Source organism: Centroberyx affinis, unplaced genomic scaffold (assembly GCF_046629955.1).
Source record: "Centroberyx affinis isolate AG114_WGS23_722 - 3 ecotype Tasmania unplaced genomic scaffold, CSIRO-AGI_Caff_v1 ptg001787l_1, whole genome shotgun sequence".
Classification (NCBI taxonomy): Eukaryota; Metazoa; Chordata; class Actinopteri; order Beryciformes; family Berycidae; genus Centroberyx; species Centroberyx affinis.
The window spans coordinates 32,850-56,337 of NW_027280178.1; the positions used below are offsets into that span (position 1 = coordinate 32,850).

At 41.1% G+C, this 23,488-nt stretch overlaps 1 protein-coding gene across 3 annotated transcripts in view; it reads left to right on the forward strand.

Moving 5' to 3' along the window:
• Nucleotides 1-18,058, forward strand: part of nedd4l (NEDD4 like E3 ubiquitin protein ligase) — a 47,657-nt gene extending 29,599 nt beyond the window's left edge. For 2 of the 3 annotated variants that reach the window (XM_071529391.1, XM_071529390.1), the window contains 18 exons: nt 175-312; nt 1,338-1,523; nt 4,112-4,309; nt 4,907-4,984; nt 6,878-6,932; nt 7,497-7,555; nt 7,979-8,044; nt 8,657-8,886; nt 10,956-11,077; nt 11,561-11,631; nt 12,243-12,338; nt 12,485-12,558; nt 12,754-12,814; nt 13,100-13,159; nt 13,357-13,464; nt 14,443-14,539; nt 15,280-15,352; nt 15,486-18,058. In XM_071529391.1, coding sequence (XP_071385492.1) covers nt 175-312; nt 1,338-1,523; nt 4,112-4,309; nt 4,907-4,984; nt 6,878-6,932; nt 7,497-7,555; nt 7,979-8,044; nt 8,657-8,886; nt 10,956-11,077; nt 11,561-11,631; nt 12,243-12,338; nt 12,485-12,558; nt 12,754-12,814; nt 13,100-13,159; nt 13,357-13,464; nt 14,443-14,539; nt 15,280-15,352; nt 15,486-15,588 — 1,875 coding nt within the window. In that variant the 3' untranslated portion in view covers nt 15,589-18,058. The remainder of the gene's footprint in view (nt 1-174; nt 313-1,337; nt 1,524-4,111; nt 4,310-4,906; nt 4,985-6,877; nt 6,933-7,496; nt 7,556-7,978; nt 8,045-8,656; nt 8,887-10,955; nt 11,078-11,560; nt 11,632-12,242; nt 12,339-12,484; nt 12,559-12,753; nt 12,815-13,099; nt 13,160-13,356; nt 13,465-14,442; nt 14,540-15,279; nt 15,353-15,485) is intronic. The other variant, XM_071529392.1, reaches the window with a different exon arrangement.
• Nucleotides 18,059-23,488: the final 5,430 nt, after the last annotated feature.

Genomic DNA, 23,488 nt, shown 5'->3' on the forward strand with positions numbered 1-23,488 from the left:
ACAGCCCAGTTCTCCGCCAATTGTGTAGACAAAGTTAACAGGTGTCCTAACTCTCTTTCTGTGCCACTGACAGACATTTTAAAAGATTAAGAGATTCTCTCCACTTGTCCCCAACTATATCCAGCTTGTACTAACTAATTGTCTTTGCTTTGCTCTCTCCCCACACTTGGCCAGTCTCCCTCGTCAACTGCTTACACCTTGACCACCCCTGGCCTGCCCCCGGGATGGGAGGAGAGGAAGGATGCCAAGGGACGAACTTATTACGTCAACCATAACAACCGCTCCACTACCTGGACTAGGCCTATTGTGCAGGTACACCAGGTCTGAAGGTCGGCTTTTGGGCTGCCTGGACTCGATGCATGGGACTGGACCTTGCCTTGGCCTGGGTCTTGGCCTCGGCCTGTGTTCTGGATCTCTTCCTCTATCCCTCCTATGTTTTTCCTCTTTGTAGCCATGAGAAAGAAGGATGGAAAGAGAAACAGCTTTGCAACCTCCAAGGCTCTTTTTCTGTCTTTCTCTCTCTGTTCAGTTTCTTATTCTCTCCTACTTAAGTGTGTGCTGTCTTCCTCCTCTTGTCTAGCATTTTGTTTGATACACTGGATGAAATCCAACTCTGCATGGATCACGTCTTTCCAAACCCAGGCATGGGATTGCAACCACCACTTTCCCTCTCACTTACTGCATTTGTGCCCTGTTGTTTCTCTGCTTGTCTTCCCCTGTCTTTCTGTGTATCTGGGAGTGAGGCAGCTCTACACAGCCTGGGCTGGGACAGAGTCTGCTACATGGGACTGAGCCTGGCTCTCTAGGTGTAGCGCTGTATGTTTAACGCTCACCTCTCTCCTCTTTCAAATCCGCCCTTTCGCTTGTACCTTTATCTTAACCCTGTTATAATTTACCAGTTTGTGCATTGTCTGTCATCGCGTACTCTTCTCACTCTTTGCTTCTCATCTGCATTTCATTATTACTCGAAAGGAGAGGTCACTGTCAAGTGATTTCCACTACAATTGAATGAAATATTTACAATCGTGCCACTAACGCAGACTGCATTTCCTCTGAACGTTATTATTATGTTATTGACCCCAAACCCTTGTCCCTCTTCTCTATTTGGAAGCAGCATCTTTATTTAATAATCAATCATTTTTATATTAATCAAGATAAATGATTGTTATTTGGGGCCCTGTTGACTCCAGCCTGTGTTTGCATCCAGACCTTTCCAGTGCAGACAAGCACCTTTGGCAGCATGGCTTGCGATGGGGACAAGTTTTTTGTTTTTGCAACAGCATCACTTGCCTTATTCAAACCCCACTTAACCTCAAGAGTGTTATTCTCACTGACAGCTGACTGAAGATGGAGCAGCATCAGGAGGGGCCTCGGCCTCGGCCTCGGCATCGGCATCGGCTTTGGCAGCCCCACCCACCCCCTCCACCTCCTCCACAGCCTCCAACAACCACCTCCATGAGCCCCAGGTCCGACGACCCCGTAGCCTCAGCTCCCCCACTGTCACCCTTTCCACCCCCTTGGAGGTGAGAACTAGCCACCTGTACCGTCCCGCTCCGCTATATCCATCCATACTGTCTCTTCTTTGCACCACCCAAGAACCGCTCACTTCTGTCTCGTTCTTTCCTCCATCCACACCTTTCCATCTCTTAACACTTTCTTTTCATACTATTCTTCATCGTATCACCATTTCCGTTCCTTTTGAAGGTGACCTAATCCATATCCTCAACGGATCCTATTTATTCACCCATCTACATCATCTAATTCTCAATTTCCCTATTTAATAGTATCATTTTTCTTCTGTTATCCCTCCCTCTTTCAGGTTAATTCTGTCTTGATGCTACTTCTTCTCTCTCCTCACCATTACCATCTCTATGGAAATGTTAATCTCATCATTCAACTGGCCTTTTCTTCTCAACTCTCATTTTTCATCTCTCCATTCTGAGGGTGATTTTCTTTCCACTCACCACTCTTTCTTTCACCTGGCATTGAGAATGAGCTGATGACTGAAGACTAACGCAGATTGCAGTTAAATAATGATTAGTCACATGAAATGGTCTGAGCTTTACCCTGGCTTTGTGTGTCACCATGATGATTTCATTGTGAACTGTATGCATCCTTGGCATATTTGGCATTTCAATCACAGCACAGTGTGTTTTAAAGCAATACCCATAACAGGAGGAAACTGGTCTAATAATTACAATCTTGTCTGCTGGTAGATCTAGTTACCACTGAATGAATAATAACCCAAATAACCAGAATGCTCCAAAGAAAGCCTTGGAGCATCCAAATCAACTATTAAAAAAAAACCCCAAAAAAAACATTTGAACATAAACATTGATCATTAAAACTGTATTCATGTCATTAAATACCCATAAATTTGCAGTCAGAAAAAGGCCCCCCAAAAAATAATCGACAGCACATGTTGCTGTGACCCTAATAAACAGTTGAAGGCTAATTTGTAAGGGATGGCTGATAATATCCATCCTGTGTGCCTCAATACAATAACCTGCCTGTACAGTCATTTGCCTTGTAAATGACCCAACCACCTGATTAGATCTAATCTGCACAGTCTGTAATCATTTGTCAGTGCTTTCTGGCTGTGTTTTGAAAGTGTGTATCGAATGTTGTTTTTCCTTTTCATGAAATCAGTCACTTGTGTCTGGATAAATACTAACTTGTATGATGATGTGGATGATGTGTTGGGCACATGCTGTTGCAGGTGAAAGTTAATCTCACAACACTGACAGAAGGGTAAAGCTGGTTTAGAACAATATAATTTGCCAACTTCTCTTTCCTTCACTGGAGTGACACTGTCCCTCTGACGTAGCTTCAGTCAAAAATGACCCCATATGAACCTCCTGCTTAGGAGCTACATAGTTTAACAACAGTGGGAGAATGATCAACTACAAGATGCTTTTGACAGTTAAACGTCTGCTGAGAGAATAGATGGACAAAGCTCCCTTTCTTTGTTTTTAAGGCCATGTAACATTGTGCAAATGACTATTAGGGATAAAGCCGAAGTCCTCCAGATCTCATCACAAGTTTTGAGTCAGGATGATGTTGAAATCTTGCATCACACACTGATGGGGGGAGTTTAGCAGCTGTTGCACGGATCATATTATATGCACTCATCACTGTGTGTGTGTGTGTGTGTTGGGGATGTTTATGTGAGTATGTCGGTCCTTGTAAATGGACTTGTGTGTGTGCACGTGCACCTATGATTGCAGTTTACATCAGCTGATAGTTTTAGAAAACTTGGGAAACTTTTGATTTAAGCATTTGTCCTCTGTGCAAAAGATCTGTTATATACAGCACAAACTTGGTTAATTAAGATTAATACATTGTATCTAAAAATGGACAATCTCTTGTTATCTGCTCTTACTGCATTTAATGACAGTGGAGGGCCTATGTTACTGCCAAGGGAGCAGACCTAAAAGAGGTTTAATTAAGAAATGTGTTTGTGTGTGTGTTAACAAGACGTTGAGAAAGTAAGTGGAAGTGAAATCCTCACTCTAGAATGTTGTAATTACAAAGTCTAGAGGAGTGAGAGGAGGTGGGAGGTCTGTAGATTAATTAACAAAGTCTTTTCTCTTATTAAAAATCAGATCAGTCAATTGACAGGATGGTAATTAGTGTCAAAAGAATACTCTGCTGTAGGAACACTCATTAGCCCAGACTGGTCGAGTCTGTATAGTCTTTAGAAACTTTTAAGACGCAAGAAAAGGAAAAATTCCTGTAGATGCAGGGTTCCTGGACCAGTGGCATTATGCTCTGGTTCAGGCAAGGTAAAAGTGAACTGAGATCCACTTTCTTTGATTCTTTGATGCTTTTTCCTGGACCTCTCTAATCCTCTTGGGGAGAACAGTCTTCAGTTTGTTTTGGAAAAGAAACAAAAGGAAAAGTTAACAGGATTCTCGGAAAGAATTTGTAGACTGGTTTTCTTCTTATTATTATTCATTTTGGTTCGAGGGACCAGTGATAATTTGTCACACTGCCAGTCATCCATATCGGGTTACTGCTTCAATTTTACGTTGTCTTCTCACCTTCTCCGTTTCGTCTCATGGGACCAATAATATTACGCAATCATTTTTTATTCCCATTTTGGCTCCAGGGGGCCAACAACATCCAGGTGCGGAGGGCTGTGAAGGACACGTTCTCCAACCCCCAGTCTCCCCAGCCGTCCCCCTACAGCTCCCCCAAGTCACAACACAAGCCACAGCAGAGCTTCTTGCCCCCGGGCTGGGAGATGAGGATAGCCCCTAACGGACGACCCTTCTTCATTGACCACAACAGCAGAGTCACCACCTGGGTGAGCTAGCACTCGGCTTTAAATGGACTATTGAGATTTGGGTTATTTGGTTTTACCTCGGCAAATGTAGGAGATGGTTTTTGAAATAAGAATAAACCTATAAAACCAGTAAGGGTTTTAATTTTTGCTCCTTTGTTTGATTGTGAATTTTGTTTGACAGTTTCATTTATTGAATAGACATTTTAAAATATACAGGACAGTGGTGGTTGTTGTCGATCTCATGGGATCTTACAGTGACATCTGGTGGTGTGGAAGTGAATGTAGCATTCAGGTCTCATTTGATTAAACACCAGCAGCCCTCTTTCGAAAATCTAATCAAATAATGTACCATTGTGAGGAAATGGTATTGATTGTAGCCTCCTTCAAACCAAGTGATCTTCAGGGAGTTTGATTATATTGAGAAGCCACTGCTGCCTCCTAAACCTAAAGCAACTGTAAATTTGATTAGTTTGGATCAATTTTGTTCTTGATCTCTTTCTGCCCCCTAATTGTTTCCCACCACTTCCTATGTCCTCTCTTCTCTCTCTCTGTTCCATCTCTTCCCTGCCTCCCTCCCTCTCTCCCTCCCTCCCCATCCCTCTCTCTTATGATGACCAGGAGGATCCCAGGTTGAAGTATCCAGTCTATATGAGGAATAAGAACTCGATGGAGCCTGGTGACCTCGGCCCTCTTCCTGTGAGTACGGTCCAGAGTAGACCAACTGCTTTGGCCACAAATCACATTAGAAAAAACTTCAGAGTTCCCTTAATAGGCCAAACACTGTTCACTTGCTAATAAGTGCTATTACCATATTACTCTATTAGCTATTCATCAAATCAATCGGTTTGGATTACCTCTGTATTATCAGTTTACCAAGACAAATCTTTCAATGAGAAAAGGGATTTATTCACCTAGTTAAATAATCAATGATTATTTTACAAAGTACGGTACTTATACATATAATTAATGTAGCTCCTGTTCTTTTTAAAGGTCAAGCCCTTTCTGTTGGTTAGCTTAATTTAATGGCCAATTGTTTGATTTAAAGTGTGGGAATTAAATGGCTTTTGCGATAAAAGATGAGATTTGAGTATGTGATCAGACTCTATAAGACGCAATGTGGCTTTCATTTTTGTCTTTATTAGAAAAGAGGTGGCAGATGGAGAAACTAGTTGGTGGGTGTGAAAAAGCGGGGTCTGGGGGCTCTGAAAATCCCTAATTTGGAGCCTGTGAATGTCTATTCACCTCAGTATTTTAATCTATTTGAATCAGACAAACTGCCAACAACTAGGCTAACCCTTATCTTAGCTAGGTTTTGAATAACCAAAGATTCATAGGTTTGCACATCTCACAGGCTTGTGTGGTGTGTGCATGTGTGTGTGTTCTCTCTCTCCTTTCTCTCTCTCTCTCTCTCTTTCTCTCTTCATTTTGGGGGATCTTTTGTACGCTACTTCTTCTACACCTGGCCATGTCTGTTTGGCAGAACCTGCCAGAGGAGGTTGGTTGGTGCCTCCCTCCCTCTGCCTGCCTACCTACCTGTCTGGTCTGGTGTGGTCTGGTTTGGTCAAATGCCTGCAGACAGCCTTGCACTCTCTCTCTCTATCTCTCTCTCTTTCTCTCTTTCTCTCTCTCTCTCTCATATGACCGGCATGGATGGACTGTATCTCTCCCTCCCCTGTCATCTGTATTATCCCCCACCTCCTCCTCCTCTCTCTGTGCCCCCTCCCTCTACCACCGCCCCTCTTAGTCGTTATCATTCGGAGCCCCCCACCACCCTCCTGGGACCCCTCAGACTTGCACAATGTCTGTGTATCTGTATCAGTGTCTGAGGGACAGATAGACAAGTCAACAGGGGAGACGTACTGTGCATTTGACACTGGTTAGAAAGAAATGGAAAATTGAGCAGGAAGGAGGAAAAGGGAGCGAGGGAGGGGCGGAGAGAGTGGGAGAGACAGAGAGAGGGAAAGAGGGAGGGATGGAGGCTTGAAGAAAAACAAAGCAGCTTTATGTAAGAGGAAGAAAGTTGCTGTATGCTGCATGTTGGTGGACTCCCTTTGTCTCCCTGTCTCTCTGGTCTCCACTTGTGCAGTGTGCAGCATACAGTTAAAACACACATACTGTACACACACATGCACACCTCGTTGTCAGACCTGGCCCCTCTCCCCCACCCCTTTACTCTCAATCTAACCTTTTTTTAAATTGCCTGACTGCCGGTGCTGTATGAGTGTGTTTGGCCTGTGACACTGTACTGGGTGGTCACTGTGTCAGTGGTGGTGTTCTGGCTTGAACTGGTAGTGGTGGTTAACCTGTCTGTTGTGGTCGTATCCCTGCCTTGCCACTGTCTCAGATCCAGCTCAAATAGAAGAGAAAATCCTTTCAGTTCCTTTGTGATTGTTTGATTGAGCTTGCCTGCAGTGCTGGGCAACCATAGTGTCAGGACTGTTTCATGGTCAGTCAAGTTCAGTCGAGCATAAATTTAAAAAAGAATAAAAGTGAATGGATTTAAATGACTATTTGAGCCCGGTCACTAGTACTGCCTGATGGGGATTGTGTGGTTTAACTCACTCTTTCTTCTCTCATGTTTCTTTGTAGCCTGGATGGGAGGAAAGAGTCCACTCAGATGGACGTACCTTCTACATCGACCACAGTAAGGCAGCTCTATCTTACTGCTTTCTGTCTCTCCTCCATGCTTGTATTTTGTCATCTGTCTGTGTCTGATCCGTCTTTGTCACTTTATCATACAGTTTACTTCCTCTGCTGTGTTTACCGGCTTCAGCACAGCACACATTTTCTTTACAGATGTTTGTCAGTGAAGGCAAAGCACATCATCCATTACAGAACTGTGTATGACAACAGAACAAGATGTGTAGGTGTTAAGTGAGCCTGCTGGACTCAACAGGCACTATTCAGATCAATAGCTCGGCTTGTGTTAACCTGAGTACGGATCAGGTATCTGAACACAGTGAGCACTGAAACTGAATGGACAGATCATGTTTCAAATTCACTGTGTGGATGCCTGAGGTAATGGGGCAGTATCATTAAACTAAATGATGATGTATGGTAATGAGGATGGCCGTGCAGAGGGAAGTGAGAGGAACATAGGTAGCGAATCTTGATTTGACAAATGCACACTGATGAACATCCATTTGAATAGATTTTACTATCATTTTATAAGTCTGAGTGATGTTTCATTTGTGTTTGTTCCATCCAGATACAAAGAACACCCAGTGGGAGGACCCCCGTCTGCAGAGTCCAGCTATCACAGGACCGGTGAGTCTAGTCTCTTGTCTGATGCCTAGACAGTTGAGGGAGCCACACCTGTGTTGCTACATGGAAACAACTAGCCCCTCTATTAACACAGTAGTACTATATGCCACACACCATTGTCAGCCTTAGTGTATGTCATCACTAATGTCTTAACACAACAAAGATAAGTCACTTTGTCACTGCGGTTGTCACTTAACATGCCAACACCTTCATGTCATTCTGCGTGCCACTTCAGATACCGTCGTCCCTCCCTGGAAATCATTGCCAACCCTCTCCCCAAATTATATTGTATGTAGTTGCTGTTATATAAGTAGGAACTGAAGGATATTCAGTTAGTTCTGTTAAAACTTGCACATTACATGCCACTTCTCGATGAGGAGATTGGTCTGTCCCTTGACTCCTGTGTGTTGTTTGCTGCCTGTGCAGGCTGTTCCCTACTCCAGAGAGTTCAAACAGAAATATGACTACTTCAGGAAGAAATTGAAGAAACCGGTAAGAAGAGTTTTTAAGTTTTTTTTAAGTTAACTTTTGCACAGTGATGTCAATGAAAAGCTAAATTTGGGGAAATTCCAGCTTCTCGTTGTGAAACAAGGCAGTCTGTTTTGCTTGCATTTTGATTCTGCTTGATTGCATTCTTGGTCAACATTCCTGACAGTCTAACAGGGAATGAATTATTAACACACTGTCTGGACACTGTGTGACTCAATTAGCTATGTGCTTTAGTATTCATTCTAAGCATTTCGCTTGTCTTCCTAATTAACACTTCTTAGGTATGGTGCAGAATTACACATTACTGCTCTTACTGTTAGGTTTATGATGCTGGAAGCTAATCTTGAACGAAGAACTAATTAACATGTATGAGCTGAGAGATTTTTTTCACAGACTCTGACACTGCTTTCAATGTTGTGCTAGAAAAAGGCTGTTATCCTTTTGAATAAAATTAGTCTTTCCACTGGTGTGATTATTTACTGTGTGATTTAGCTTTGTTGCCGCATGTTAAAAATGAAACTTGATCTCACCTAAATTTAGCACACTCATGTTTTGTTTTTAAATTTGCATCAGTTTTTTTGATATAAACCAACTCTGCTTTGTGAACTTCTCCAGGCGGACATCCCCAACCGATTTGAGATGAAGCTGCACAGGAACAACATCTTTGAGGAGTCGTACCGTCGAATCATGTCCCTGAAGAGGCCAGATATTCTGAAGGCACGGCTGTGGATCGAGTTTGAGTCAGAGAAGGGATTGGACTACGGTGGTGTGGCCAGAGAGTGGTTCTTCCTCTTGTCCAAGGAGATGTTCAACCCTTACTATGGCCTGTTTGAATACTCCGCCACGTAAGTGTGTGTCTGTACGTGTGTGTGTGTGTGTGTGTGTGTGCTGTATATTTACAGGGTTGTCTCTCAAGTTGAAATTCTATCTTTACAATTTTGGATGCCCTGTTGTTTAAAGCCGTGGTAGGTAAGTTTGAAGGAAACCAGGAAGACTAACGCACTTAGACTAACTCCCTCCACTGCCCACCGAGCCAAAAGCTGGAGCGAAAAGTTATGTTGAAAGGAAAATTACAGCGATGGCGAGAATGAGGATAAGGATAAGGCAAGATAAGAAGGCTAGTAGTTTGCAGAAGGCAAAAGAAAACACTATAAAAACAGTAATGCTACAGCAACAACATGGACACCACTGAAAGCAATGAAATCCTGTGGCAAAAGCATACAACAGCACTGACAGAGAAGTTGGTGTATTTCATTTTGCTGAGAAACAGTTGCGTGTGTGCCTGTAAATGTCTGTGATAGAGTCCTTGAAGGCAGAGAGAGATGAAATTGTCCAATTTCAGAGTCTTTTGCAACTCATTCCAGTCACTGAGAGCAGCAGACTGGAATGAGGAGTGGCCCGGGGAGGTTTTAACTCTGGGGATGTTCAGCAGCATGTGACGAGCAGACCTAGTGGTACGGAAAGCTGATGCGTAGCTTGGGCCCTGCTACTGATTTAGAGCCATGAGGAATCCCTTTCTACTCACATGTTTGGTTGGGTTTTTTCCATGTAGAGTCAGTGTTTGTGGCAGGGCCGCCTTATTCTTTCCCTTCCCGACCAGTCATATAGCTTCCTTTTACTTTGATTGGTTTTTCCCTTTCCTCTCATTCATTCGGCCATCCTGAAAACTTCAAAATGTTTCCCACTTCCTAAAGTAATGAAAGTGTCATTCCTTTTTGTTCCTTCTTTCATGCTCTTCTTGGCATTACCGTCGCTAGCCGATGAGGCAGAGGGTTGAGATTTCCCAAGCAGTCAGTATTAAAGTGACAGACTTGCCCTTGTGCTTTCTATGGGGAATGAAGGTAACAAAAACAAATTGATAAAAATGGAACTAATGAAAAGGCATGGAATTCAATAAAAAATAAACCATTATTATCAATGAATAACCCTCTAATAAAGTTAGACTTAATAAAAAACATGATTTTATTAAATATTGATTTGATAAAACCAGAGCCACATTGTGATTGTTCATCACAACTACTTTTGCCATTTATTATTTTACATGTTCATGCAACAAAATGTCGATAAATAGCCATGCCCAACAACAACCTTGAAGTTTTCTGCTCTCCACTTGTGTACTTGTCCCTGGCTGCATAAAAATATCTTACATAAGTTTTATCCTTAACCTTTCTTTTGAGGTGTTATGACAAACAAGTAGCAGTTTTAGTGAAAATAATTAAGCCTGACATAATCTTTATATATTATATATGCTCCAAAATTATGCCAGTCTCTGGGAATCATGCAGTGGTTGGTTGCCATGGTAAATAAGGACACATTTGAAGTGTTATGCCTGTACTGACAGAACTGTCAAGATATCCCCTTGACTAAGAACAGTATTTCATAAGCATTATGCAACGCACTAAACAAATGACTAAGGTTAGGAGAATAATAGGCTTGAGTGAGTCTGCAGGTCCAGGAGCAGAGTGGATCAGTAGAGGAGCAGTTCACTGCGTGTCCAAGGGCGTGGTTTGTGCTCGGCATATGGCACCATGCATATCCTAAACAATAGCATAGAGCAGTGCAGCTTAAATGATAAATGTCTAAAGCAGTTTTGAAAAATAATAAAATAAATCACAGCCCATACTTGTATCAAATCAAGATTGTTTTAATCAACTGTATTTGTTTTTCTTTAACTCCTCATAGCTTTCAGCCACTAATAGCATTTAAATTTCACCCAAGCTGTACTGTCTATTTACCTTTTGATGGCTTTGGAGGGGCAAAGGCAAATAAACACATTTGTCCAATACGGTAATACTTATGCAGCAGAGCATAATTGGTACGACAATGTTCCACTGACCATAGTGAGCGTAATAACTTGAAATGAAACCGTGAAAATGACTGCGCCTTATCTGCTCTTTCCCTTGTGCCTGTCCAGAGACAACTACACCCTCCAAATCAATCCCAACTCGGGCCTGTGCAATGAGGACCACCTCTCCTACTTCAAGTTCATCGGACGTGTGGCAGGAATGGCCGTGTTTCATGGGAAGCTATTGGATGGTAAGCTGCTGGATGTGGAGCCTTCCCGCTCTTTCATATTGTAAATTGACTGAAAACTGTCCTCTTTCCTACTGTTAAATTTGAAGATATCATTTAGCAGACACAGTGAATGTATTTCAGTGTTTCTTGTGTGAGAACGCTGTGGCCTCGTTTTTGCTGATGTTGAAACATTATTTAAGCTTATTTCTGTATACATACATTGCAGTACAGTGTCCTGTTTATTTTCTTGTAGATGTGGTGGTTGGTGCTGTTATTGTTTTATTGGTTTTAGTTCTGTGTCTGTCATTGTTTTGTTCAGAGTCAGTTCTAGTGAGACAATACACTACTCTAATTCTAACCACTGACCCGATGCTTGTTTGTGTGTAGGACCGATGTTTTCTAGCTGAGGCGGCCCACAACTGTTTTAAGAACGTGGAGAGACACTGCATCATATTGTACGTCTTGTACTCTAATTGAGTCTTTTGTTTTTGTGCTTGTGCTCAGGTTTTTTCATTCGACCATTCTACAAGATGATGCTGGGAAAACAGATCTCTCTTAAAGACATGGAGTCTGTGGTAAGAGCCACTTTCATCAGTGCAGTTTGGCATGTTGAAATATGTACTTCGTGATTTATTTTATTTTATATATTTTTTTTTTTAGTTGTAGTTGTCTGAATGACTGCTATTGACAAAGCCAATAATGGGACCTTGTGTCCTTGGAGGGTTATTTGTTTTAAATGGCGTCTCAGAACTATTGTTCATGTTAGCTTTTCACTGATATTAATTTGTCATATATATATAGATATATAGATATAGATATATACATATAAACATACTTTTTTCCTTTTTTTCTGATTTTATTGTTTGCCTCAGTATTTCTTTTATTTCTGTTTTTGATTTAATTTGATGAAATGCCTTTTATTGTTGCTGAACCTTTTGTTCCGTGAAGCAACCCTGGTTTTGAAAGGTGCTATATAAATAAAAAAAATTGCTTGCTAGCTTGCTTGCTTATGTATTTCCAGATAGATGCAACAGAAAACAAGAGGTCTGAAGAAACAACACAAACAAGATAACAAAACATGACAAAACACAACAATAAAAGCTAACAAATAGAAGCCAATAAATGTCTGTTAAGTACGTTTTCTTGGTGCCTCATGCTTATTGTGGTTTGTGCTGTGTCCCTGCAGGACAGTGAATACTACAACTCTCTGAAGTGGATTCTGGAGAACGACCCCACTGAGCTGGACCTGCGGTTCTGTATTGATGAGGACAACTTTGGACAGGTGCTCAGGCCTCACATCCGACTCTTAAAATCAACTAATCTCTCAAAGTTTTAATGCCGTAATGTCAGTAAGGTACCTAATATGTTTTTGAGTCTCCGTTCTGGAGTATCCTGGCTTCTTTACTTCATGGTGTTTTTCTTTCTCAGACGTACCAGGTGGACTTGAAGCCCAGTGGCTCAGACATGGTGGTCACCAATGACAACAAAAAGGAATACATTGAGTAAGAACAATATAAATGTTTTTCTTTTTACCTCACCTCCTGTGTTTTATGAATAGTTATACTGTAGGTTTTTCACAAGCCTTTGAATAAATCTACATTATGAAAAGTTATTCTAAAGCTATGGTTTTGTTCTCTGGTTTGTTTGTACAGTACGTTGGTTATCTTTACACACCTCAATGATCTTTTCTCCAACAGCCTGGTCATCCAGTGGAGGTTCGTCAATCGGGTCCAGAAGCAGATGAATGCCTTTTTGGAGGTATGTGCAGTAATATCAGTTGCCACTTGGGGGCAATATGACCAGAGACTTGGCTGCTGCATCATCCCACCTATGGGTGTCTGTGCCCTGAGGTTTCAATCATCAGGGTTGCTTTTAAGCTTGTATTTCTACAACCATGAATTTTTGTAGCTTGTGAAACTTATAGACAACCATAGATATCACCTCAAAGATTTAGTAGATTCTTCTGTAATTGTGTTGAGTTGTTGTTGAATTATTATTGTGTTTGGATTGTGTCTAAAATTCTCGTTTTGTGTGACTTTTCAGGGCTTCACTGAGCTCATTCTCATTGATCTGATCAAGATCTTTGATGAAAACGAGCTGGAGGTGAGGATTCCTGTATTTAATCACCACCCTTATTCCCTTGACTCCGATTATAAGATCTGAGCACATGAAAGCGTCTCTCTTGTGTAGTTGTGATAGTGAGCATTTGTTAACACATTGCTCTCTAATGCTGTCTGAGCAGTTCCACTGTTAAATATTTTCTGTCTGCTCTCCCTCACCCTCTGTCTTTCTGTGTGTAGCTGCTCATGTGCGGTCTGGGTGATGTAGATGTCAACGACTGGAGACAACACACTGTTTATAAGAATGGCTACTGTCCCAACCACCCAGTCATACAGTGGTTCTGGAAGGTAAGTCTGCTATGCATGTACACACAAACCCATAAATGCATGTAAAAAAGCATGCTCGTACACAAAAATGAATTTTTCCAAGCATGTACACACTATGTCACACAAACAGACATTAACCTAGCTTATTGCTGTTTGTATGGTGTGTGTGTTAGAGAGAGAGGGAGAGTATCGTTGCCATCAGTCTCAAATGAAACGTGTGACATATTATAAAATTGTGCTCTAGTATAAATTTTGTCTTAAGCAGATTTGTCATTTTATTACAGTGTACTTAATATGTTTTAAAGATTAAAAAAAACACTCTCAGAAACACATGCAGTCATGGAAGCAGTGTAGTTTATCCTGAAATGTCAAATTGATTGATCTAGCAGGCTGCCATCGTCTTTCCCTCCAAATTATTCCTGGGACAGGTTTGCTGGCCCGGCTTTTGAAGATCAAAGTCTGTTTGGAAGAACGAGCTTGTTTGCTCTGATGAAAGAACCTATAGTAGTACCTGCCCTGGTTATCAAGTGTCTTGAGCTGGCAACACACACGCACACACACACACACACGCACGCACATACTTCACACACACAGACAGCCAGCCAAAATATGTGCATGCACATGCACTTACGCATACAAACATACAGCAATGTCATGTGGGCTGATTAAGTGGACTGGCTCAAACAGCTTCTGTTTGTCCGTAGCGGTTTGGGTTTTCTGACACACAGATAACAAAACAGTCTGCAATGGCTTCCCTCCTTTCCATGTTGTAGCAGTCATAGGAATGAGAGTTGAGAAAAAGCATGTCATTGAGGGTTTTTTTTTAAATTATTATTATTTTATTTTAAGTGAAATTAATAGATATTCAGGGTGATGATAATATTTGTTTATGTCCCTTAAAACAGCAGAGTTTCCTAGAGTTCTGCATAGTTAAGCATGATGTGTAACATGCTTCTGTTTGGTCATTGAGGAGTTTGATCTTTTCTCTTCTCTCCTCAGGTTGTCCTGTTGATGGACGCTGAAAAGAGGATCCGGCTTCTCCAGTTTGTTACGGGAACATCCAGAGTGCCCATGAACGGCTTTGCCGAGCTCTACGGTCTGTATAGCCACCAAATAAGTTCCAAGTATCCTTTATTTGCCACTTGTATAATAGTACCAGGGTGGATTGGATTGGAATTTCACGAGACATGACTGCATTAAAAAAGTAATCCCGTATCTGTGTTTCCATGGCAAGACTATATAGGTTCTGCAGAGTTCTATGAAATCATGTCAGCTGTACTGTAACAAGTGCAATGTTTGCTTGAACGTCATTTAACACTGAAATTGTTTTCCAAGAAAAAATGAGTCAACAGTGTTGCTGTTGCAAGAATTGAGTACTTTTGTAGTATTCAGCAGATATATGTGTAGGATGTGAATAAAATATCAAAAGATCTATATATATAATAGAATGTTTTTTGTGAGGAAAAAAACAGAAAAACGTTTCATGTATCTAGAAATAATTTGGGTCTTAAGGGGCAAAAAATGAAAATTTTAATTTTTTAATAGACTACACTAATTGCCATAATCACCCAAAGGCTCTCCATCCTCCCATATTCCGCCATTAATCTCTCAGTTAGAATGCTCATTTGTAACAAGGTTGATTTTGCCATGATAAGACGTGATGGGTGAACCACACAGGTGGGTTGGCGCTCCCTCCCTTTGTGAATGTGCATCCTTTGAAAAGTCACGCGATTGAATATGCGAAATTAACCCAGAGGTAAATTTTTTGTCTAACAGCCAATATCTCATAATCATCTCATCATCTTCATCATGTCCATCATCTCTTATCTCTCCTAGGCTCCAATGGGCCTCAGCTGTTCACAATTGAGCAGTGGGGAACACCAGATAAGTTGCCAAGAGCACACACATGGTATGTGCACACACACACACACACACACACACACACATACACACACATACGCATGTTTTCATCTTTGTTTTTTCAAACAGGATGCTCTGCAATCTTTTTGTAATATATCTGATGAAACATTTTTCCTTCCCAGTTTCAATCGCTTGGATCTGCCCACCTATGAATCATTCGAGGACCTGAGGGAGAAACTCCTCATGGCCGTGGAGAACGCCCAGGGCTTTGAGGGGGTCGACTAAACGGCAAAACCCTGACTGCATCCAAACTACTCTAACAAAAAAAAAAAAAAGCCACAGGGATGTCAAACAAACTGCCGTTTTTACAGTGGCCGTAGCAGTTCTGTGCAAGCATGTTGTACTGTATGCCTGACTGTGAGCCACCTCCACATCATGGTGGTTTGAGACTGTACAGTGACTTGTCGAGCCAATATGCCTACGTCTTTTATCTTTTCTGTGTGGGTAGGTCACTCCTTAAAGGTGCTGGGGCAGGGCGGGGCTTGGAAGGGGAAAGGGGGTAGAGTTGCACCATAGAATGTTGAATTCTATTAGTACACAGGCATGAACGATGAATGATGAGAACTGGCCCCCTATATGCCGTTTCTTTCCCCTCTTCCCTTATCCTGTGAAAATCTACAGTGCTGGAAAACACTCTAATGCATTTCAATAGCTCCTTTATGTACACTATAGCACAGTATTTCAGCACCCTTCTGTGTAAGGGTCTTAGCATGGCCTTAATCTGGCTCCTACATGCACTACTTCTCTAACAAACTGCAATGGCACTATGATCACAATTCTCTCAAATCCTTATACTAACACCAGATTACCTTAGGAATGCTAGCCAATCACAGATCAGGAAATCGGCCACACCCTTCTATAGACCATTTTTCTGCTTCTAAATACAGCTGACGTCACACGCCTGCGACTGGAGGCAGAAAGCGCCTGCAGCACCATTAGCATACACGACTATTCGTGGCACGCAAACTAGCTGTATCTTTAGAAAAACGATCTTTTACACTACGTGCTGTCACTTGGACCAAAGGACCGCAAGGTTTAGCTTAACAAGTTAATGTTAAGTAACGAGGTAAAATTACCCGTCCCGTATGCGCTGACTGACTGGGCGGATGATGTGACCTGCTGAAGACAAATGAAAGGCATATACGTTTTTAGATGTGTACAATTATGTACTAAGTGGCCATGATCAGGATATAAGGATATAGCTGATGGCTTTTGTGTGCTTGCTTCTGACATGCTCCCTATCCAGCGACAGGGGGACAAGTCCAGCATGTACAAAGTGTGCCAAGCTGTTCTTTTACAGCAAAAAGAACAGAATAACCTTACTAAAAAAAAATAGCTCTGACTTCAGACAGTCTTTATGATACTGCAAGAAAACATTGCAAGCATGACAGTGTTTTGTGTATCCACACTGTTCCCGGTGCGCCTCCAGACACGTCACACGATCAGAAAAATGGTCTATAGAGCCTCATCTCTGTTGTGTGATCAGTTATCGCCACTGCAGCCTTTTGTAGAATAATTTTTTATCCACTGGGATAGAATGGAGGACGGGGGAGGAAGTCGTCCCCAAAGATGGTTTTATAGTCTTCTTTTGCCAGTCAAAAAGGAACAGGAGGGTCGTCGTTTTTTTGTTGGTTTTTTTTTGTTTTTTTTGTTTTTTTTTTAATCATTGGTATAATTTTTACAGGAAAATACTCTAAACGTATTTGTACTGATGAACAATGTTGTTTACTATTTTGACAATACTATATGACATGGTGTGTGAAGTGTAAATCTGGCTAATTTGGGAAATGATTAATCCATATCATTTGTTACGGTGATAGAAAATACGTTGAATAAAATGTTTTTTATCGTAGTGCTATGGAAGCGGCATGAAATTGTATCTTGTGTTTGCTTTGACTACATAGTGATTGGAAGTGTAATCTCCCTCTTGGTCTCAAGGTTTGGGACGGGAAAACTAAATGGGGATAGTTTCTTTGGGATGTTTGCGTCACAATGATTATATTCATATTCTCATGCCTATCCCTGTTCATAATGCTGTAAATTGTTCTTGGAAAACACATTTTAAATTCTTTCATGATATATAAATATATGTATGTATTACATCTAACAGAAGTATTAATGATCAACAACACTAAAATGAAGCTGTGTGTGTGTGTGTGTGTTTGAGAGAAAAGCTGTGATTGCCACTGAATATAAAGCAGCACGTTTCTTACAAAGGAAAAATGTTTTCTTTTTTATGTTTTATTTCTCTCTCTCCTTTTTCTAACACCATTGAACCTAAAGGGCACTTTATAGATCACTCTGAGGTCATGTCGCCTGTTGTATGTCTTTTATCATTAACTCGAATGTGATTCTGTTGTTTTCCATTCAGAGCACTTACCTGGTGCAATATAAATAGTCTGTAAATCTGGGCTGCTGCTAAGGTAGAAAGAGTTGACAGATGTGAAGCTGACACTTCACACCTTTTAGTATTCTCTGTTCTATTTCTCTTTTTTTTGTCTCTTTCTCTCCTCCTCTTCCCTTGTATTGCTTCCCTTCTGTGACCCCCCCCCCTCCCACCCCCACACCCAAGATGACTCAGTATAGATTTGTGCTTCTTTTTTAGGGGGTTTTCTTTTTTATTAATGGCGGGAAATATCACTTTTGTTAAAGATTCCACCACTCTCTGCAACTCTTTGTGGTTCGTTTAACTTCAGTCAAATAAAAATGGAACTTCTCAGACTGTGTTTATTTATTTATTTTTGGACTTCTGGACTTTTCCTCTCATTCAGTTGTGTTGAAAGATCCATGAAAACATGATACAGATACAAAAAACAAGATGAAAACGGGTTGTCTAATAGTCTTCTATAGCCATAATGTCTCTTTATATGCTCAGACTTTAAAAAACATGGACTCTTTCCTAAAATAAAAAACAGTTTACATTTGCAATATTCTACCATAGGACAGAGTTATCAATACACCAAATTGCTGATCTGCCCCCAGTTGATGACCAGTCTTTTGACTTGAATTGAATTTATTTGATCCTGTAGTCACAAAGATCTGATCTAGAATTAGTATAGCCTGTCAATTCAGTGAGACCTATATGAGGCAACTGACCAGTGATCCTTTAATCAGTGCTGTCGCTTTGAAATATTTTGTTTTGTTTCATTTTGATTTGTTGAGTTACTTAAAATTCACTTAAGTATTGTCATGATCTGAATTTATGTATGGTAGATGAATAGTCCTACAGTTTTAAAGATGTGAATATCAATAGTTTTTGCTCGGGCCTGGTAACCTTTGACGCGAGGACACAAGGTCTTTGAATAAATGATCCCGGATGGACAGGTGCTGCTCTTGGCCCTGTTAGTCCTTACAATGCAGAGAAATATATGGTTTTCATTCATCCACATTAGATAGAGTTCTTGAAGGCCAATCTCTTGGCACATTTTCCTTGCGTCCAAACACTTGACAAAAGCACTAGTGGAATGCAGAATCACCTTTCAGAGCAAAAGTGTAACTAACTTGTTATATTTTGACTCGGCACCTGTTATTGAGTCTTGAGGAAGTAATGGGGCTTGCATTACTCTCTCTCTCTCTCTCTCTCTCTCTCTCTCCGTGCACGTGGTGTGGTGAAGGGACCTCAGTTCATTCACACAGGCAATCTAGGAGTTATCAGCTCCAAGGACAAGCAAATAAAAGCCGCCCTGCCAGTATGGGGACATTTTATCAAGCCCCCTTACCCTCGATCTGGTCACAAACAAACCAAGAGCCAACTCCTCTCTAGTTCCACCTACTACAACACTCCAACTGATTGAAAAAATGTCACAAAATGCATGTGAGAATAAACCTGCGTCTGTGACCTGCTACTGTAACTGACCTGCTACATATAAATGGACTTAAATCTTGTTCCAATGTTAAGAATTGTTTTTTTTGTGCATATGTGTTAAAGAATGAAACAGCAAAGTACAAACACAGAGCGTTGCTTTCCTATGAAAGATAAGACGGTTCTAGTAAGTAAGTAAGTAAGTAAGTAAGTAGTAATCAGGGCTATTTACAGTCTGTCAGTCTCTCACAGACCTCTGGTTTCTATGGTTACGTCAGAGCATTGACCTGACCGAAACCCTGACAGGTAATTTGAGCTTGGGCAGACCAGGGGAGGATGATGAAGTTGAAAACATTCACTACTCTAATACTGTTCTTCTTCGTACATGTTAAAAGAGAGGGACAGTTTTTCATCTACAATACCCATAAATAAAATCACATTAACTCAAGCTACATAAGACTTGAGGTACTTAAAACTTGGCTCTTGTCCAGCCCTTCACAGACAAACATGTATGTAGTAGCTTATAATATAATTTACCCAGTACAATTTACTAAGGCAGGGTAAAAAGGCAGTAGACAGGATGGGGTTGCAGAGGGTGAGGATTGAGAAAAGTGACACTATCAGACTTCTGGGAAATGATTTTAGCCAAAAAGAGTGATATGGAGGCTATATGTTATGATCTGCCCTGTTTGTCAGCTTTTAGCATGAAGCTGGACAGTCACAGTGGATCCTTGGGGACATGGCATCTGAAAAATACTGTGGGAAAATATATCAAAAAAAGAAAGAGGGACTTATATTGCATATGTGAAAAGTTTTGGGTGGAGAGAAATATCATAGTCATACATGATGGTAGTGATTGGATTTTGACAATGGAGAAAAAAGGCCTTCTACTTTTCTTTAACATCCTCTCCTACAGATTTGGACAGTGAGGATTAACAATTGACAAAAATGTTTTCCTTTACAAGTGCTGGATTTAGCTTCATTACTGTGCCTGGTAGTTGTGCGCCTAGCAGACATTTTGGCCCTGTCAACTCCACCAAAGTCAATATCTGATCATATACTCTCCAGTTCGTTCCTCTGTGGTGAACCATCACCTCCAGCATATAGTGTGTTGCATTCGGCTCACAGTGACTTAGAAACCCTGGTATGTCGGCCCTGTTGCCACACCAGGGCAGTTTTTTGATGCCCCCCTTCTCCTCCACCCTCTACCTCTGGTCAGGGTCGATCAATACTTCCCCTGTAGCTTATCACTGATGGGGAACTGGCTGTTTGTCCAAACCCCCCTCTGTCTACATAAAGGGCCTGGACGGGACAGCACCAAACCCAATTGCACCACGGATCACCAGACCCTCATGAACCTAGCTCCGGACACGCTACTGGACTTAAACTGTATGGCAAGGAAAGACGTGGAGACAAAGATACCTCGGGGCAGAGAGGGAAGGAGCAGAGAAAAGAGAGCAGCTGGGAGAAGGAGAGCAGGAAAGTGACCGATGGGTATCAAAGAATGAATGGGGAAAGAGGATCCAGGTATCCACTTTAAAATCCTGTGGTGAGTTGGTTCTTGTGCTTCCATAGGTCTAAATCCTCTGAACAACACTCTGAAATCACAGTTGTTGGGTTTTTTTAGGATATCATGAATAATTCATGAACTATTACATGAATTATCATTATGTCATATAATATGGTTGAAATGGATTCAGTCGAGCATATAGTAGTCCGGATTATAGTTCTGTTTTCCAACTACATTTTAGAAAAACTGAGGCAATATTGCCAGAGAATCAATAGGCGACCACACACGTGTTCTCTTTCTCTCTCTCTCTCTCTCTCTCTCTTACTCTGTCCTACTCTCTCTCACACACACACACACACACACACACACACACACACACACACACACACACAGCTGCAATTATCCCCACAATCAGCAGAAAAAGACATGACTACACTGGGGATAAGCCTGTATATTTACTCAACGTTGGTTAGTTCAGCTTGGCTTCAGTGTTTATTTTTTCTCTGGTTTTCTATTGTTTTTCAGTGTTTTTTTTTATACGTTCATGGGACCAAAAGTAAAGATCTTTGCGTAGGCGGGCCTATAGGGAGAATCTTGCACCATGGCCTTGTATGATTTCAGCTAGCAATCATGAACTATCTGTCCTGTTTTTCACAGCCTGACTCTGAAATACCAGACAGCAAACTCAGCTGCTTAAAAGATAGTCAACATTTGTAACTGATCATTCTCTCTCTCTCTCTCTCTCTCTCTCTCTCTCTCTCGCTCTCTCTCTCTCTCTCTCTCTCTCTCTCTCTTCAATTCTCTGTACTCATTCCATGCATCACTTAATTCCCTTTTCTCATTATTTTACCAGGTCTTCCATCCTTCATTTCATATGAACAATCATCGGCCCATCCGTCCGTCCGTCCGTCTAAACCCGGTCTTCTAGAGCTGTGGAGTGTGACAATGGTGTTTGTGTCCTGTATATCAAACGCCATTATCACACTAAATAGCTATGGTGAGAAGAGAACCTCAGCTTGACCTGCAGAGATTCAAATCTACAATTCCTCCTGGTCGGAGTGCGGCATCGAGAAACCTGGGTTTTCTGTGGCAAAATTGTGTTACCTTGTATATGGCACTTTTAGTTCTGGTGCGTCTGAACGCTTTTGATTTGAATGTTTTAATGTCACATGCCAGTGATGTTATGAATTAAAATTAATGACACATGAAATAATATTAAAACCGTTTTCTTTTTGGGGGGGGGCGGGGGGTTTATACATAAAGCCTAAAGAATGTAACCAGATGTCTAACTTATTTGCTCCTATGTGCTGATATGGCTTACAGCCTATGGGATGAATGGCCCCATGCAGGGAGCAGTAGAGATGGAAATAGACATACTGCACAGTATGTTGATACATCATATGTGATCTTGGGCTGAGCCTCAGAGTGTGACCCACTTACCTCTGCATTCGAGGTGCTAATTTGGTGCTAGAGTAATTCTCCCACATTGTGACCTTTACGGACAAGAATAGATTGTCGTTTCAGGTTTTCCCTGGGCAGACATATTGTATCTTCATGCTGTTTCCATTTGTTCTGTTGTCATCATTCAAGCCTTTTCAACAGCCTGAGTAATCTAATCGAAACAATTATAATACTATAGGATGCTTTATGATTGGTCTTCTGTAAGTCAGTGCAAATTCAAGAAATAAAGAGTAAATACTGTGTTGCAAATGTCATATCTTTACTGCTATACAATGAAAATACGGTGAAAAATAAAATCTCATTAATAAACACATACTGGTCACATTTCATACCTGGCCTCCACACCCACTCACAAAGACACACAGACATTCAGACAGACACAGACGCAAACAAGCACTCTCTTACCTCTTTCACAAGCCAACTCATGTAGCAATACCCCCCCCCCCCACCCCCCCACCCCAATCTCACCCTGTAGGTTAAAGGTCCCATTACAGGAAACGTGAGCTGGTCTTATTTCGTGATCAGAAATCACAAAGCATGTTTCAGCCGGCAACAACTCTTTAATAACACTACTGCATGTGTACATACCGGCCACAACCCCGATGTGAGAGTGGTGCCAGAGATGTGGGTCAGGGATTTAAAAGGCAGGAGTGTGAATAATCCAGAGAGATGATATCTTATTTTATAGAGACAGTTCGAGACAGCAGTGGAATAGCTGACATGCTGCGATTATATAGTCTGCGTATGGACATTTTTGGCTCTGGATGTCAGGTGAGCAGGGGCATGGGGTGCGTCTTGAGGGTGCAGCTTTACATGTCTTACACTTTGAAAATTCAGGGCAGATTTGAGCTCAACATGTGAAGTAAACATCCTTGAAATTATGTCAGATTTAAAATCAGTATATATGTGATGATTGGAATTGTTCCAAATCCAATCACATTTTTCAGTGAATACAAACAACGGGATACTTCAAATGTGCTGTATGTACATAGAATATTTCTATGTTGTTGCCAGAACAGGACAAGCTAGAAAATATGGGCTCATCATGAATCAGTAGCTTTACTAAGTGAACAAAAAGAAGTATTCATCAGAATATACATTCATTAAATACAGTTTATCTGAAATATCATCAAAGACATCTTTGTTGCCTCGCAACAAACTAAGACACACAAAAATGCAGTATTACCCATATTGTTTCACTCATATAATGGAACCCAAAACAAAATATCTCCTCTGCTGTGTATTTTATCATACAAGCTATATTAAAGACATTTTCTCTTATCAAAGTAAAGTAAAGATAATTTGAAAAGGATCACTGAAGTACAAAAACAGAGGAAAAACACCGCATTGAT